The sequence below is a fragment of the Callorhinus ursinus genome, unplaced genomic scaffold, assembly GCF_003265705.2.
Source record: "Callorhinus ursinus isolate GAN/ISIS: 27379988/994484 unplaced genomic scaffold, GSC_fseal_2.0 scaffold44, whole genome shotgun sequence".
NCBI lineage: Eukaryota > Metazoa > Chordata > Mammalia > Carnivora > Otariidae > Callorhinus > Callorhinus ursinus.
Genome location: NW_027397106.1, coordinates 1,412,809 through 1,425,941, shown reverse-complemented (window position 1 = coordinate 1,425,941; position 13,133 = coordinate 1,412,809). Strand labels below are relative to the sequence as shown.

General features: G+C 54.3%; 1 protein-coding gene across 1 annotated transcript; it reads left to right on the top strand.

Moving 5' to 3' along the window:
* The first annotated feature begins 1,774 nt into the window (after positions 1 to 1,774).
* HOXC11 (homeobox C11) lies at positions 1,775 to 4,253 on the top strand. Its single transcript, XM_025883528.2, has 2 exons — positions 1,775 to 2,635; positions 3,889 to 4,253. Exons 1-2 carry the CDS (start codon positions 1,954 to 1,956, stop codon positions 4,119 to 4,121), a joined length of 915 nt encoding a protein of 304 aa, XP_025739313.1. The 5' UTR covers positions 1,775 to 1,953; the 3' UTR covers positions 4,122 to 4,253.
* Positions 4,254 to 13,133: the final 8,880 nt, after the last annotated feature.

Below are 13,133 nucleotides of genomic sequence, written 5' to 3'. Positions count from 1 at the left end.
GGGCTCAGGAAGTATGGCCCAGCAAATAATGGGTAGAGGGGTATCCTTGGGTATTCCAGAGCCACCCCAAGCATGAGACCCGTGGCCAATGTGGCTCCACTCCAGGTGATGCTCTAAAGGCTGAGCAAATTTGGGAAGGCAGGAGGATTGAGAAGGAATGGATTTGGGGAGTTATATCTGGGGACATGAAAAAATTTTATGTGTCTTCTCCGTCTGGTTTTGGGGCCTCAGTACGTGTCGCCAATCTCAGCAAGGAAAATCAAATCCAAATAGTATTTGTAAGGTAGAAATCAATTTTAACCAAGAGTTAGGGGTTAAAAGAGGGTTTGGGCTATTTCTGGCTTTCCCTGAGTCCTTGCAGGGCTTCAGTCCTCCCCTCCTGCCTGAAAAAATCATGCCCTGGTAGCTCCTCTTTGGATCCAAGGTTGCTTTCTGCTTATGGCGATTGCTCTGGCCCTTGGATCCAGTCCAGAACCTTTTAATAAAGTGATTCGCAGCTGCCTAGATGTGTCCCATGGTGCCCAGAGGGATGAGAGGTGAAGGAGGGCAGAACCACTGAGTCCACCTCTTGGGCCACAGATGTCTAGGAGGCTGGTGGACATGGAAGAGGGCAGAGAAGGGCTGAGAAATGGGAAAGAGGCACCAAGGCCTGCCTACAGCCCCCTGGGAGCAGGGCTAGAGGGCCTCCATTAGGGAGTGGTCCTTGGCCCTGTCCTGCCCACCCAGGTTCCTCAGCTCCCTTCCACTCCCCTGCTAGTCTGTCCAGCAGACCCACACCTGGCCCCACTGCCCACCTCCCAGCCCCCAGATCATTCAAGGATAGGAACCCCAAACCCAGCCCCCCATATTCTTCCTGGACCCTGATTCCAGGCTTCTTTTTGGCCCCCAAGCTCTGAGGCTGAGCCCCCAACCCAAAGGATCCCAGACAGGGAAAATACATGGCTCTCATTCCGATCTTTATCTTTGGGGTTTGAGATTTCAAAATCCACAGTGGATGTAGCTTTCTGCACATTGATTGACAATAAAGGCAGGCATGAAATATTCACCCAGGGCCACTCTCTCATACTAAATATTTAACACAACATTAGAGAAGGTTTTTCCCAGACTTCGCCAGGCACCAGCTGGGCGGCTGGCGCACTGCTTACCACTCGTTTATGACTAATCTGAGTCCCTAGCCGCAGGCAGCACAGCAAAGCCAGACAAAGTTGGGACCCTGGCTTGCTGCTGGGCTGCCTCACCTTTGGAAAACTTCACATACTCTTCTGAGGAGTCTCTCCAAAGGGGAAAGGGAGTCCTGACACACAGCCCTGGCCAAGAAAAGAATGGACGTCTTCAAACTCTTGTAAAGAGGCACTGGCCCTCTGCGGGCTGGTGGGGTAAGAGTCCCTGAGAGTTGGGGGGAAGGATTCACATCTCCCGCGGAAGCAGGCGGTGGAGAAAGAGGTCTTCATCCCCACCTCAGTCTCGGGCTCATCATCGGGAAGAGGCAAGACCCCCCAGAGGTGGGAGTCCTCCTCCTTCCCTCAATCCTGGGGTGGGGGGAGAGCAGCAGCTAGAAAAAAATACAGTTACCCCCTCCCCGCCACCGCCCCCCCCCCCCGCCCATCCCACCGCCCACCCCACCCCAACCCTCTCTCTCCTCCTTTGCTCGCTCTGTGGAATGGTGAGGAGGGGAGTGACGACAGAAAAACGAATACAAATCTGCAATTGATTTTCATAATGTTTCTGCGGTGTTTGCAAACCAATCGCCTGAACGTCCCCATCTTACCTAAGAGAGAACCCCTCCTACGTCTGCGAAGTGCTCCGAACTGATATATGACAATATCTACTTTGGATCACGTGCTCGGGGAGAGAGACTAAGACGGATAACGCGTCATCTCGCCTTCCCAAATTTTCCCCCCTCGCTAGATCGTGTCCAAAACCTCCATCTGGAGCCGTCAGGAGAAGAGAACGATGTTTAACTCGGTCAACCTGGGCAACTTCTGCTCGCCGTCGCGCAAGGAGAGGGGCGCTGATTTCGGCGAGCGAGGGAGCTGCGCCTCCAACCTCTATCTGCCCAGTTGCACTTACTACGTGCCCGAGTTCTCCACGGTCTCCTCCTTCCTGCCCCAGGCCCCCTCTCGTCAGATCTCCTATCCCTACTCAGCCCAAGTGCCCCCGGTCCGGGAGGTCTCGTACGGCCTGGAGCCATCCGGCAAGTGGCACCACCGGAACAGCTACTCCTCCTGCTATGCGGCGGCCGACGAGCTTATGCACCGGGAGTGCCTGCCTCCTTCCACGGTCACCGAGATCCTCATGAAAAACGAAGGCTCCTACGGCGGCCACCACCACCCCAGCGCCCCGCACGCAGCCCCCGCCGGCTTCTACTCCTCAGTCAACAAGAACAGCGTTCTGCCTCAAGCCTTCGACCGTTTCTTCGACAACGCCTACTGCGGGGGCGGCGACGCGCCGGCCGAGCCCCCCTGCCCAGGCAAGGGCGAGGCCAAGGGGGAGCCTGAGGCGACCCCGGCCTCGGGACTGGCGTCCCGGGCTGCGGCGGGGGCCGAGGCCGAGGCCGAGGAGGAAAACACGAATCCCAGCTCGTCCGGTTCAGCCCACTCGGCGGCCAAGGAGCCGGCCAAGGGAGCCGCCCCCAGTAGGTAGCCGCGGCCGGGATACAGGCGGGCAGCGAGGGAGGGAGCGCGAGAGGGAGGGCGAGAGCAGGGGGGAGGCGAGGGGAGCGGGGACGGCCTCGTGTTTTGGGTCAGTCCGATTTTATGTGGAGTTTTATAAGCATTCAAAGGATTTTATTATAACCTACAAAGCCCTCTCTCCCAACGACTCGACTTTTTACGATGGAGAAGGGGTGGGGAGGGAGGGAAAAGGGCTCTTTGGAAAAGCCGGGTGAACCCCCCCTCCCCGTTATCTCCCTCGGTCTGTGAAATTTTTAAAAGCGCCACCATCGCGAGCGATATTAACTTTGATCGTGAACTTAGAAGAGCATTTAAGGAAGGATGGGGAGCCGGGCTGCCGGGGGGTGGGACGGAGGGGAGGGGTGGAGGGGGAGAAAGGGGAGGGCGATGGAAAGACAGGGAGAAACTCAGAGAGGGGGAGTGGTGGGGGAGAGGCAATGGAGCAGAACCTGAGACCGGAGAGGCCAGCCAGGACTGCTCTGCTTCTTTTAAAAACTATTTTTGAAATGTTCAAACTATGTGTTCACGGGTCCTTGAGCAGAACCCCAGCAAGCCGGAGGTCATGGCGACAGGGGGTGGGGAGAGGCGGCTCAGGGCTCCGCGCGGCTCCAGGCCCGGGTCTCAGTGTTTCCCTGCGGTCCGCGGCCTCAACGCCGGCCTAGCCCGGTAGCGTGGAAGGCGCGGCCCGCCGGGCGTCCCGGGGCGCCAGGGCCCCCGGAAGCGGCTCTCGGGTGTCTTTGGTGCCTGCTCGCTCGCTTCCTTCCCGTCTCCACACTGCTCTCGCCCGCTCTCACTTCGCGCCTGTTCTCCGCGATCCCCCCAGATTTCTGCGGGAGGGGTGGGTGGCTGCTCAGAGCCACTTGGAGGGCAGCGCAGGAAGGGGCTGAGGACCGCGGTTGAGCCGGCGGGTCCCCCGAGACGCACTTGGCCCGGCTGGTTTCCTTCTCCCCCAGACTCCACCAGCCCGGGCTCTCGCCCGAGGGGAGGGGCGGCGACCCCGCGGTGGCCGGGGATCGGTCGAGCCAGACCTGGCAGGGGGTCCCGGGCTTGCCCCAGCACTGCGGCCCGAGTGGGGAAGGCAGGCCGGCCTGGCGGGAGGGCTGCCTGGCGGTGGGGCTGGGAGAAGGGCCGCTGAGCGCTCAGCGGGCTGGGGTCGCCCGGGTCTCACGTGTCTCTCTCCCCTCTCCTCGCACTTGCCCCCTCCCCTCCCCTCCAGACGCCCCCCGCACCCGCAAGAAGCGCTGCCCTTATTCGAAATTCCAGATCCGGGAACTGGAGAGAGAGTTTTTCTTCAACGTGTATATCAACAAAGAGAAGCGGCTGCAGCTGTCCCGGATGCTGAACCTGACGGACCGACAAGTGAAAATTTGGTTTCAGAACAGAAGGATGAAAGAAAAAAAACTAAGCAGAGACCGGCTGCAGTATTTCTCGGGAAATCCTCTGCTGTAACCGCAGACCGGGCCCTTTACGGGGAGGGGGAAAAGGGGGGAAATTATTTTATTTTATTTTATTTTTTATTTTCTAACTCGCTTTCTTTCCGCGGGTGGAAAACTGGACTGTGGCCAGGGCTGGCCCCCACTGCCGTCGCCCCCACTTCTTTCTGGAACCTCCTTCACCTTCCGTCTGACTCGCTGTGGGACAGGGACCGGGCCTGGAAAGAGGGTGAAGGGAAGTGTCTAACCCACGGCGAGTGGACATCGTTGGCGCCGAGGCCAAGACTCTCTTTAAAAGAAAACACACCTCGCGACAATGTCTTGCTGCTCGGATTGGGTGGGGGAGGGGCGAGAGTAGTGGGCGCCTGAGGAAACAATCTTTGAGCTAAAAGCCTTCCCTTGCCCAAGTGATAAGATCTGCTAAGACGCCGCGTCTGTGAGGGGAGACTTCTTGGGCTCCCCACCCCTACCCCACCTCGCCCCACTGCTAGGGGGCAGCTAAATGTGATCCTGCCTTGCTGTGAAATTTCTGTACCTTCGACCTGGTGTTAGGTGTGCAAAGTCCGTGTCCTACCGCCGTCTGCGCCCAGGCCCCGCCTGAGCCTAGTTGTTCTCCCCGTGAACGTGTAGAGCCCTCCTTTGAAATTTCTTAACTGGTGCATCGAGGTTTCCTAACCTATCTCCAAGCCGTGCCCCACTCCATAGATTTATAGCTATAGTCTATGCAGTTGTTACCTCCTTTTTTTTTTTTTTTTTAAGGAAGAAAAAAAAGATTAGGTTGGAGGAGGCAGGAGGGAGGTGGGATTGGGTGCCTCCCCCATGCTGGGGCCTGAATTTTTGTAAATAAATTTCACAAGCGTTTCTTTCTACCCAGAGGGGATGGGGGGGGGGGGACTCGCCTGGAATGAGATTCAAATCACCCATCTCTCCATGAGCGTGAGTGTGCGTGTACGTGTGCAATCCCCACCCTGCTCCCGTCCCAGAGGGATTGCTGTGAATTTTTTTTTTGGTGGCAAATAAAGATATTTCATTCTGTTCAATATTATGATTTTATTTGACCCTTCTATTAGCCCCTCTCCTCTTAAAATCCTCAGTGCTCCCAAGGTGGAGGAGAAGGATGGTGGGTAGAGCCCAGCTGGTGAGGACAGGCGTGTGAAGGTGAGGTAGGCCCGGGCTGGTGGGCCTGCACCCTCTCTTCGCTGGCAGGGGCAAGAGCGTGGCGGTAGCGTCCTCCTGCTCTCAAGCTGAGGACATTCCACGGCTACTCTTAACACTCTCCTTTCTCACGTGCAGCTCAAGCTGCGTCCAAACGCCCAGCCACGCTTTCCGTTTAAGTACACGTTTGTTGTGGAGTTAATTGTAACCATCATCGAATTTAAATTTATAGGAATTTTCTTGGCTCCACCACCCTCCCGCCAGATGTCTCCGTCTGTCGCAGTTAAATGTGCAGGGTTGAGGGTCGGGCTTTCTTTTTTTTTTCTCTCTCTCTCTCTGTGAGAAGACTGTATTGGAATTTTTATATACAGTTTTGAAGGAGGGAGGGGAGAGGAGGGGAAACCAGCCCCCTCCCTTTCCTCACCGAGGCTGGCCCCTGAGGGTGGGAAGGTGGGGCTGGGCCCCTTCCCCTCAAGCACAAATGGCCAGGTTCCTCCAGACACAACAAGACACTAGACTGGGGCCACCCTGATGTTTGTACATTGGGTCTCCCAGAGTAGAAAGCCCCAGAGATTTGTTTTGTAAGGGGTTGGCATGCGGTGGGGCACTGGGTAACTGGGTGACCCCTGGGGACATTCGCCAAACCCATCTATATTTGCTGCATGTTTTTTTTTTTTTTCTGTAAAAAGATAACCATAGTCCTTTCAAGTGCTTTCAGCGAGGGCCCTCTGGCAGTCTCTGTTCCAAATTCGTTATTTAGGGGCAAAGATTTGGAACCGGTTTCTCTCATCTTTTCCCTCTTTTTGGAACTGTTCTTATATAATTCAAAGAAAATGTTTTTGTCAATACAATTCTGTGGAATGACAGACAAAATCACCCCGATAATGGGCAATCACATCCAGGCTCCGTCGTCGTTTTTGATGACAGGGATCCATGCAGCTTAGCTATCCGAATCTGTAATTTGTAAATGTGAGTCTTGAGACAAACTCTGAAAGCTAGGGTGTATATACAGCCCCGCAATTCCCTTATGTGCTCCCACAAAAGTATTTTAAGTTGGTGTGCCTCTGTGCACACGAGAAGGAATCTTATATGTATGTTTTCTGCCTGTGCTATGGAGTAAACCTGACCCCATGCACATCTGAAGCTTGTGTCCTCTGTGGCGTGTAAGCACTGGCAGTGTTTATGAGTGTCAGCAAGAATGGAGCTGAGGGTGCTCTGTGAGTGTGTGCGTGTGTGTGCGTGTGTGTGCACACACAAGAGCTCTCTCGGTATGATATTTATCCCCTAGTCATATCAAGGAATATTGGCATGCTGGCCATGTTTCCTATAAAATAAGATGGGGATAACTCTATTAAGCAAACCTGTTTTTAGAGCAAAATGTTAATCTCCAAATGGATTCCGATTTTGGAGAAAAATATCTAAAACCTACAGCTATCACTTGCCCTGCAATATGCAGCCCAGAAAAGATCCCTGGCCCCAGAAGGGATTTCGGAAGGCTGGGGGTCATGGTGAAAGAAAAACAAAGGCTTCTGTGACCCAGGGCCAGGAACCTGCCCGTTCTCGGCGACCCTCTAAAAAAAGAAAAAAGGGGTCTCTGTCCCCCCAAACAAACCCATCTTCTGGCCCCTGGGATGTCCAACCCCCCTTGCCAGTCAGGGGCACTCTGGGCTCAGCCTCTCTGGGTAATCCCCTCCAGCCAAGGCGCTGCCCTGGAACAAAAGATCTTCGTCTAGACGCCGCCATAAAGCACCCCCCGTGCCTCTAAACCCAGTTTCATTTCGCCCTTAACGACCCAGTCTGGCCTGTGTTAGAAAATGCTTCCGCTCTAAACAGTAAACAAACCCACAGTGGATAGTCTTGGCTCCCCCAACACACCCCAGACCCCCACGCCATTACCCTTTTGCCCCGCATTTTCCCCCTCTTCTCCTCCAGCTTTTCTCAGCTCCCAGCTCCCCAACCCCCTCCCCCCCACCCAGTAAATAAACCCGAGGCCGAGTTCAAAGTTTCTTGGAGCTAAGGAGGAATGTTGGTTGTAAAAATCCAAGTTTATAGCGCACGTGGGAGTTTACAAGGGTATTAAGTGCTGTGGGCTGAGAGAGAGCACTCTGGGCCCCTCCCCCTCTCACTATGGGCTTTAGGGGTACAGGGAGAACCTTGGGGACTTGAAAAGAGAAATGGCTTGGGGCCAGCCTTGTGTTTGGGGTTTCTTTGTCCCTTAGACCCCTGGGTTGCTGAGGAATGGGGATACAAGGGCCCCTTAGAAGTAAGTGCACACAGCCGCCTCTGAGAGCAAGCCCACAGGTTTTAGATGTCCCAGATGGAGAGGATAGACAGCTCTGCTTTGGGAAAGCAAGAAAGTTACAGACCAGGTGTCTGAAAGGTGCACAGACATGGGGATACCTAAAGCCTGTTCTCAACCAGAGGGAGAAAAACTACCTGGGGCTAATTTCTCGAGTGGGCTGAAGGCAGAGGGGGATTTTCTCGCACGAGCAAAGGAGAACTTTGAACTTCAAGAAGTCAAGGGCGCCACCCCTTCCCTTTCCCCGCCCCCTCTCAGGAATCTGTAGGGCAATTCGTTTCTGGGCCAATATTCCCTCAAGGGGGCAGTCCCTGGGGTTTCCTGGTGCCCCAGGGCTGGATTTGCTGAACCCTTCCTGCTCAGAGCCCGCCAGAACCCTGTGCACGCGACTACACTCTTTATTATTCATATAAACCTTTGGAAAAGGCAACGCCCGGGAAGTTTTTATAACTTTGTTTGGCATAAAAGTTTTACAAGATTCCTCCTCCTTTTTAAAAAAACTTTCAGTTTTGGTCTTGCCATGGAATGAAACCTCAGAATCTTTAGGAGGTTGTGGGGAGAGAGGTTCTGGGGCCCCAGTGGGGGAGGTGGTGGCATCTGAAGCTGCCTCTCTCTGCCTAAAGCAAAACAGGCTGAAGGTTGTAGTCAGTCTTTTCCTGAGGCCCACCTTGGAGCGAGCTTTGGGGGCTACCAGCTCACGGAGGCTACAGGCCTGCAAGAGAGTCCTGGCCACTCTGTTCTTGAGACATACCTTGGCAGACCCCCAAAGTTGGGCAATGTCAGCAGGACCAGACCTTCCCCATCACTCCCTCTTGTTCTTCTGCAGGCATCAATTTCTCTCTCTCTCTTTCTACACACACACACACACACACACACACACACACACACACACACCCCAAACTGTCCCTCTACCCACTACACAAAGTAGAGATCCATAACTTTGACTCAGACCGCCAATTTGAGAGAGTCTACACACACGGCCTTGCATCCCTATTTCTTGCAAAGTCCACAGTGGGTTTGAAGAAAGACAGAATTCAAAACGCCAAGAAATTCCTGCCCAGAGGTTCCAGAGGTTGCAAGACTGCAGGAGGAGGGCCGGCAGGCTGCAGTCCGGAAGCACAGAGAACAAAGGTGCCCATGTGGGGACATGGCTTTGCGTTGCTAAGCCCACGGGTGACCCCCTCAGATCTTGACCCTCATCTGGGACTGACAGAGCCCCTACTCCTTCATTCCCCCTGACTCCAGCCTTGGGGATGCCAGTTCGGCTCAAATTGAGGCTATTTTAATGTTCAGCTCTGGAGGTCAGGGCAAAGATGGAGCAACTTCTCCAGACAGGCCTGGGGGACAAGGCTTCTTGAAGGTAATGGGACCGAAGGTACCTGAGCCCTGGGACTGGGTGCCTCAGGGAGCCATCAGGGCCGGTAGGAATGTGCCCCCGTGCCAGGTTTTCCTTCCCTCTGATGGCGACTGCTGAGGCCTGGCCGCCGGCCCAGGCATACACTTCGCCTTGTGAGGGGCCGAGTTATTAAGGCTGAAGGCCAGAGAAGGTCAACTCCAAGCCTGAGCAGTGAGGCTGGGGAGAGTTGCACCCGAGCCTGGGGCTTTCTCCTCCCTGAGCTCTGCACAACGGAGAGAAACAAGAAAGGCTAGGGGGGACCGAAAGTCAAGGGGGAAGGAAAGCAGTGAGGAGGAAAGAAAAGAGCCAAGAATAAATTGTGTCCTAAAGAAAAAAATGAAGAAGGAAATGAAGAAAACCATGAATTAAAAAAGAGAAAAGATCAGGGGGAAAAATGAAGGGAAAAATGAACTGCAGGAAAAGAGAGAAGGAAAGAGAAAGAGAGAAGGAAATAAAGAGAAAGAAGGATGAAGGAAAAAAAGGAAGGAAGGAAGGAAGAAAGAGAGAGAGAAAGGAAGAGAGAAAGAGGAAAAAAAGATGCAAAATGGATCTTCGCAAAGGAACTTAGCCGGTAAGGGAGGAGCGGGGGTTTTCTCCGAAGCCAGCCAGCCTAACCACAGCCCTGACTCCCCACTGGAAACCCTGTCTACTGGGGCAACTTGGGAGCAAATCACCAAAGTGGGGGGCCAGGCTTCCCCCCACCAAGACATCCTCCCGTCTGTTTCCTTCTCTCAGAGCTTCTTCCGAAGTGTTTGCTGTCTGGTTTCGATTCAGGAGGCAAAGTTAAATAACTGGCCGCCCTCCGGCGGGGCAAGAATGCAGTTGGGCTGGCGCAGGTTTATCGGGCTTCAGGATGCGGGGATCGTGCGGAGCAAGTCTCTTAGGTAAAGGTGGATATTTGCGGCTGTGTGCGCACGATGAAGTGCAAGTTAGACAAGTACGTAAACGGTAAATTCTGTAGCATCTAGGAGCAAATGTGTACAGCGTCCAGATGTGAGAGGGACTCTGATGGCGGGGCTGCCAGGGAGGCTGCGAGGTCCGGAGTAGACCAGAGGCCCTCCAAGGGTCCTCGGTCTCCCATGTCTCTCTTGTACCTGTTTGAAAATCTCTCTCTTGGGCTTCCGAGCATTCTGCAGTTTGCCTGGTGTATCCCTGCTCCCAACTCAGTCCGGGCAGAGCCCGGTGTTAGTGAAGGAGAAAAGCAAAATTTTCCTTCAAGTTTTGGGTTGAGAATGATTTATCTGGGTCTCCAAAACAAGAGGAAAAACGCCTGCAACTTTCCCCGCTGGTGTGATTTTATTTTCCATTTCACTTGAAGAGAGAGATTTCTATACACCAACTCTACTATTATTTTATTTTATTTTATTATTTTACCCCAAAGGGAGAGATGCTCTTCCTTTTTTCACTCCACCTTTGGAATTTCCCAGATGATTTCTTTAACCTGTTGGGGAAACTCTCACTTTCCTTGGAAAAATCGGGGTGTTTCTGGGGGCACATTGAGGGCTGGCGCCAGGGAAACAGCCGCGGTTCCTTTCTGTTCGTTGAGCACTATATTTTCCTTCTTCTGTTTTCACATGGGGACCCCTAGTGCCCCAGCCCTCGGCCTGCCCTTTGGAACCACCGATCTTCCTGGAATATCCAAGAAGCGAGCAAGGGGCACCCCCCTCCGCTCTCTGGCTCACAGTCCTACAGGCAGCAGGAGGCCCAGTGCCCCGTCTCTGCTGTCCTTCCAGGTTCGGGGTACCAGGAAGAGTGACAGGGCTCTTGGGGTGGGTGGGATTGGTCAAGATGTAGGCGCAGGCTGAGCCCTGTTCTGGCCTGCCGCCCCTGGATTTTTCACAGCCCCAAGTTGAGGCAAGAAGGGGAGCCCCGGAGACGGGCATAAGCACAGGTCTCTCACCACTCCCAGAAAGTTGGGAAAATGGTTTAACAGGCTGAGTGTAGCCACACAGACTTCTCTTGACCCCAATCCAGTTCCTCAGGGGCGCAGGCCTAAGGGTCGTGGCTCTGTGGGGTAGGACCGGTGGGTGCCTGGCAGCGGCAGCAGGCGGGATGGCCGTGGCAGCCCGAGTGCCTTTGAACGCCAGGCCAGGACAATAGGATGGAAACGGCCTTTGCTCCTGGCCTCGGGAAAGATGGAGCCCAAGGGGGCAGGGCTGGGACCCACATCCGACTGTACTTTCCTGGACCCGCTCAAATGCTCCCCTCGCCCCTGTCCTCACCCTCACGTCTTCCTGTCTTTCGCCTCCACTGGGGCAGAATCCCAAAGTCTGCAAAAACCCAACAAGTTATTCAAGTCTGCATCCGCTCTCCGGCTCGGGGTCTTGTTTAACAGCTCCGGGTTTGCGTTTATCCTGCGTAATTAGAGGCAAACATTTGTCCCACCGGGGGTCCCACTTAGGCTGATGAATTTGATTTCTTTTTTCATTAATGGGCCGTGTTTATCATACTTCTAATTATTTCAACTTTAAACACTATTCATTCTTGTGAGGAGGTGAGAGCCCAGGCAGGAGGCTCCTTCTCCCGGGGGGCGGGGGGGGGGGCGGGGATGATTTCCGTTAATAATGGCAAGAATTCTGAAGCCGCTCCAACCCCTCCCAGGGCTGAGGGAAGGAGTGAGTTTGGGATGGGGGTCGGGCTGGTAAGGAGAGACAAGTCCTGAGGCGGAGTGACTCTGCTCTTCTCCTGTTGGTTGCCCAGCTTAAGTCTTGGGGCTTGCTGCTTTTTGAGAGGTAAGCTGGAGTTCGTCTTTTTCACCCTCCGCCACCGCCCTCACCCCCTCCCAGGCTAAGCTCAGATCCTTCCCCTGTGAGGAGGCTCTTGGCAACCTTCCACCACCCCAGCCAGATCCCAGCCTGGCCCGGCAGAGGCTCCAGGAGCCCTGTCCCGGCCCCCAGCTGCTAACACCGAGAGAAAGCCGGGAAAAGCTAGGGTTGACCAAGCGGTACCTGGGTGTGAAGGGGAGGGCCCAGCAGACCCCCAAACAGGGGGCAAGGGCAGGGGACTGGGACGCCAATCTCCACGGACAGGCACACCAGGCGGGAAAATAAAGGAGATGTGAAAGAGGGGGGAGGGAACCCCCCAAAGCCATATAATTCTCAATTGCTTTGGTCTTTAATTTCATCGCCCCATAAATGAGGAAATATCAGTTCCCATACTAAATTTTTATCCCCGGCTGATAAATATGACGGGGAATTTTCGTTGGGTCCTCGTAAAAGCGAACAGTTTCGATCAAACTGGTGGGGAAAGACTTATGCAGATAATACAAACAGAGTGGCCATAAAGTCTCCGCCGTTTCCCGCGGGGTGGGAGGTACGACAAATGGTTCTCTGGATTGACTGTTGCCCGGGCTGTCCCAAGTCTTGTCTGCGGCCTAAACAGCCTAACCTTGCCCCGGCCAACCCCTGTGCCGAGCCCACGGCGACCCCTGCAAATGAAAACACAAAAACATTTCTAATCTCCCCTGGCTGGCCCTGCAAGCGAGTCACACATTACACATTTTCTGCCAGTGTTCCCAGGGTCCACGGACCCCCGTGCCTCATCTCTTGCCCCCTGGATGAGGGAGTTCCGTGGATTTCCTTCCGAAGTCCTTTTCTAGCAGCCGCGGGCTTGGGCCTCTCTAGAAGCAATCCAGCCTCCGCACTCCTCCACGCCAGGGTGCCGGGAGCACCGGTCCTTTCCCGGCCAGGCTCCAGCCCTTTGGAAAATCGAAACCCGAGGCTTCCTCCATGGGAAAATGCAGGGCGACCGGAAAGACAAGTTATTTTCCAGATTCCGTTTCCTGAGGAAGGGGTGGAGAGTTTAGTTCGCTTTGGGAGAAAGGCGATGGAGAAACGGAAAGAACTATTTAAAACATACCTTGTGTCTTATTTCTCGTTTTTCTTTATTAAAAAAAAAATAAAAACCACACAAACACGCTTGTTCCTCTTCTCCATTCACAAATGCTCCCCAGCTCATTCGCTCTGTAAAGGACACTGCTCTGGGTCGGATTTTGTCACATCTGGTGTCCTAGTTTCCCGTGTGATACGTGACTCCCACAAACCAGCCGAGGCCCTGAAGTTTCCCTCTTCCTCCCTGGGAATATTCCCTGTTTTAGTGGGGGCAAGGTCAATTGGAAAGCTAGGGCCGCCGAGGCCTGGAGCAAAAAAGCCGAACTGACTCCAAGGCCAAAGGCTTCC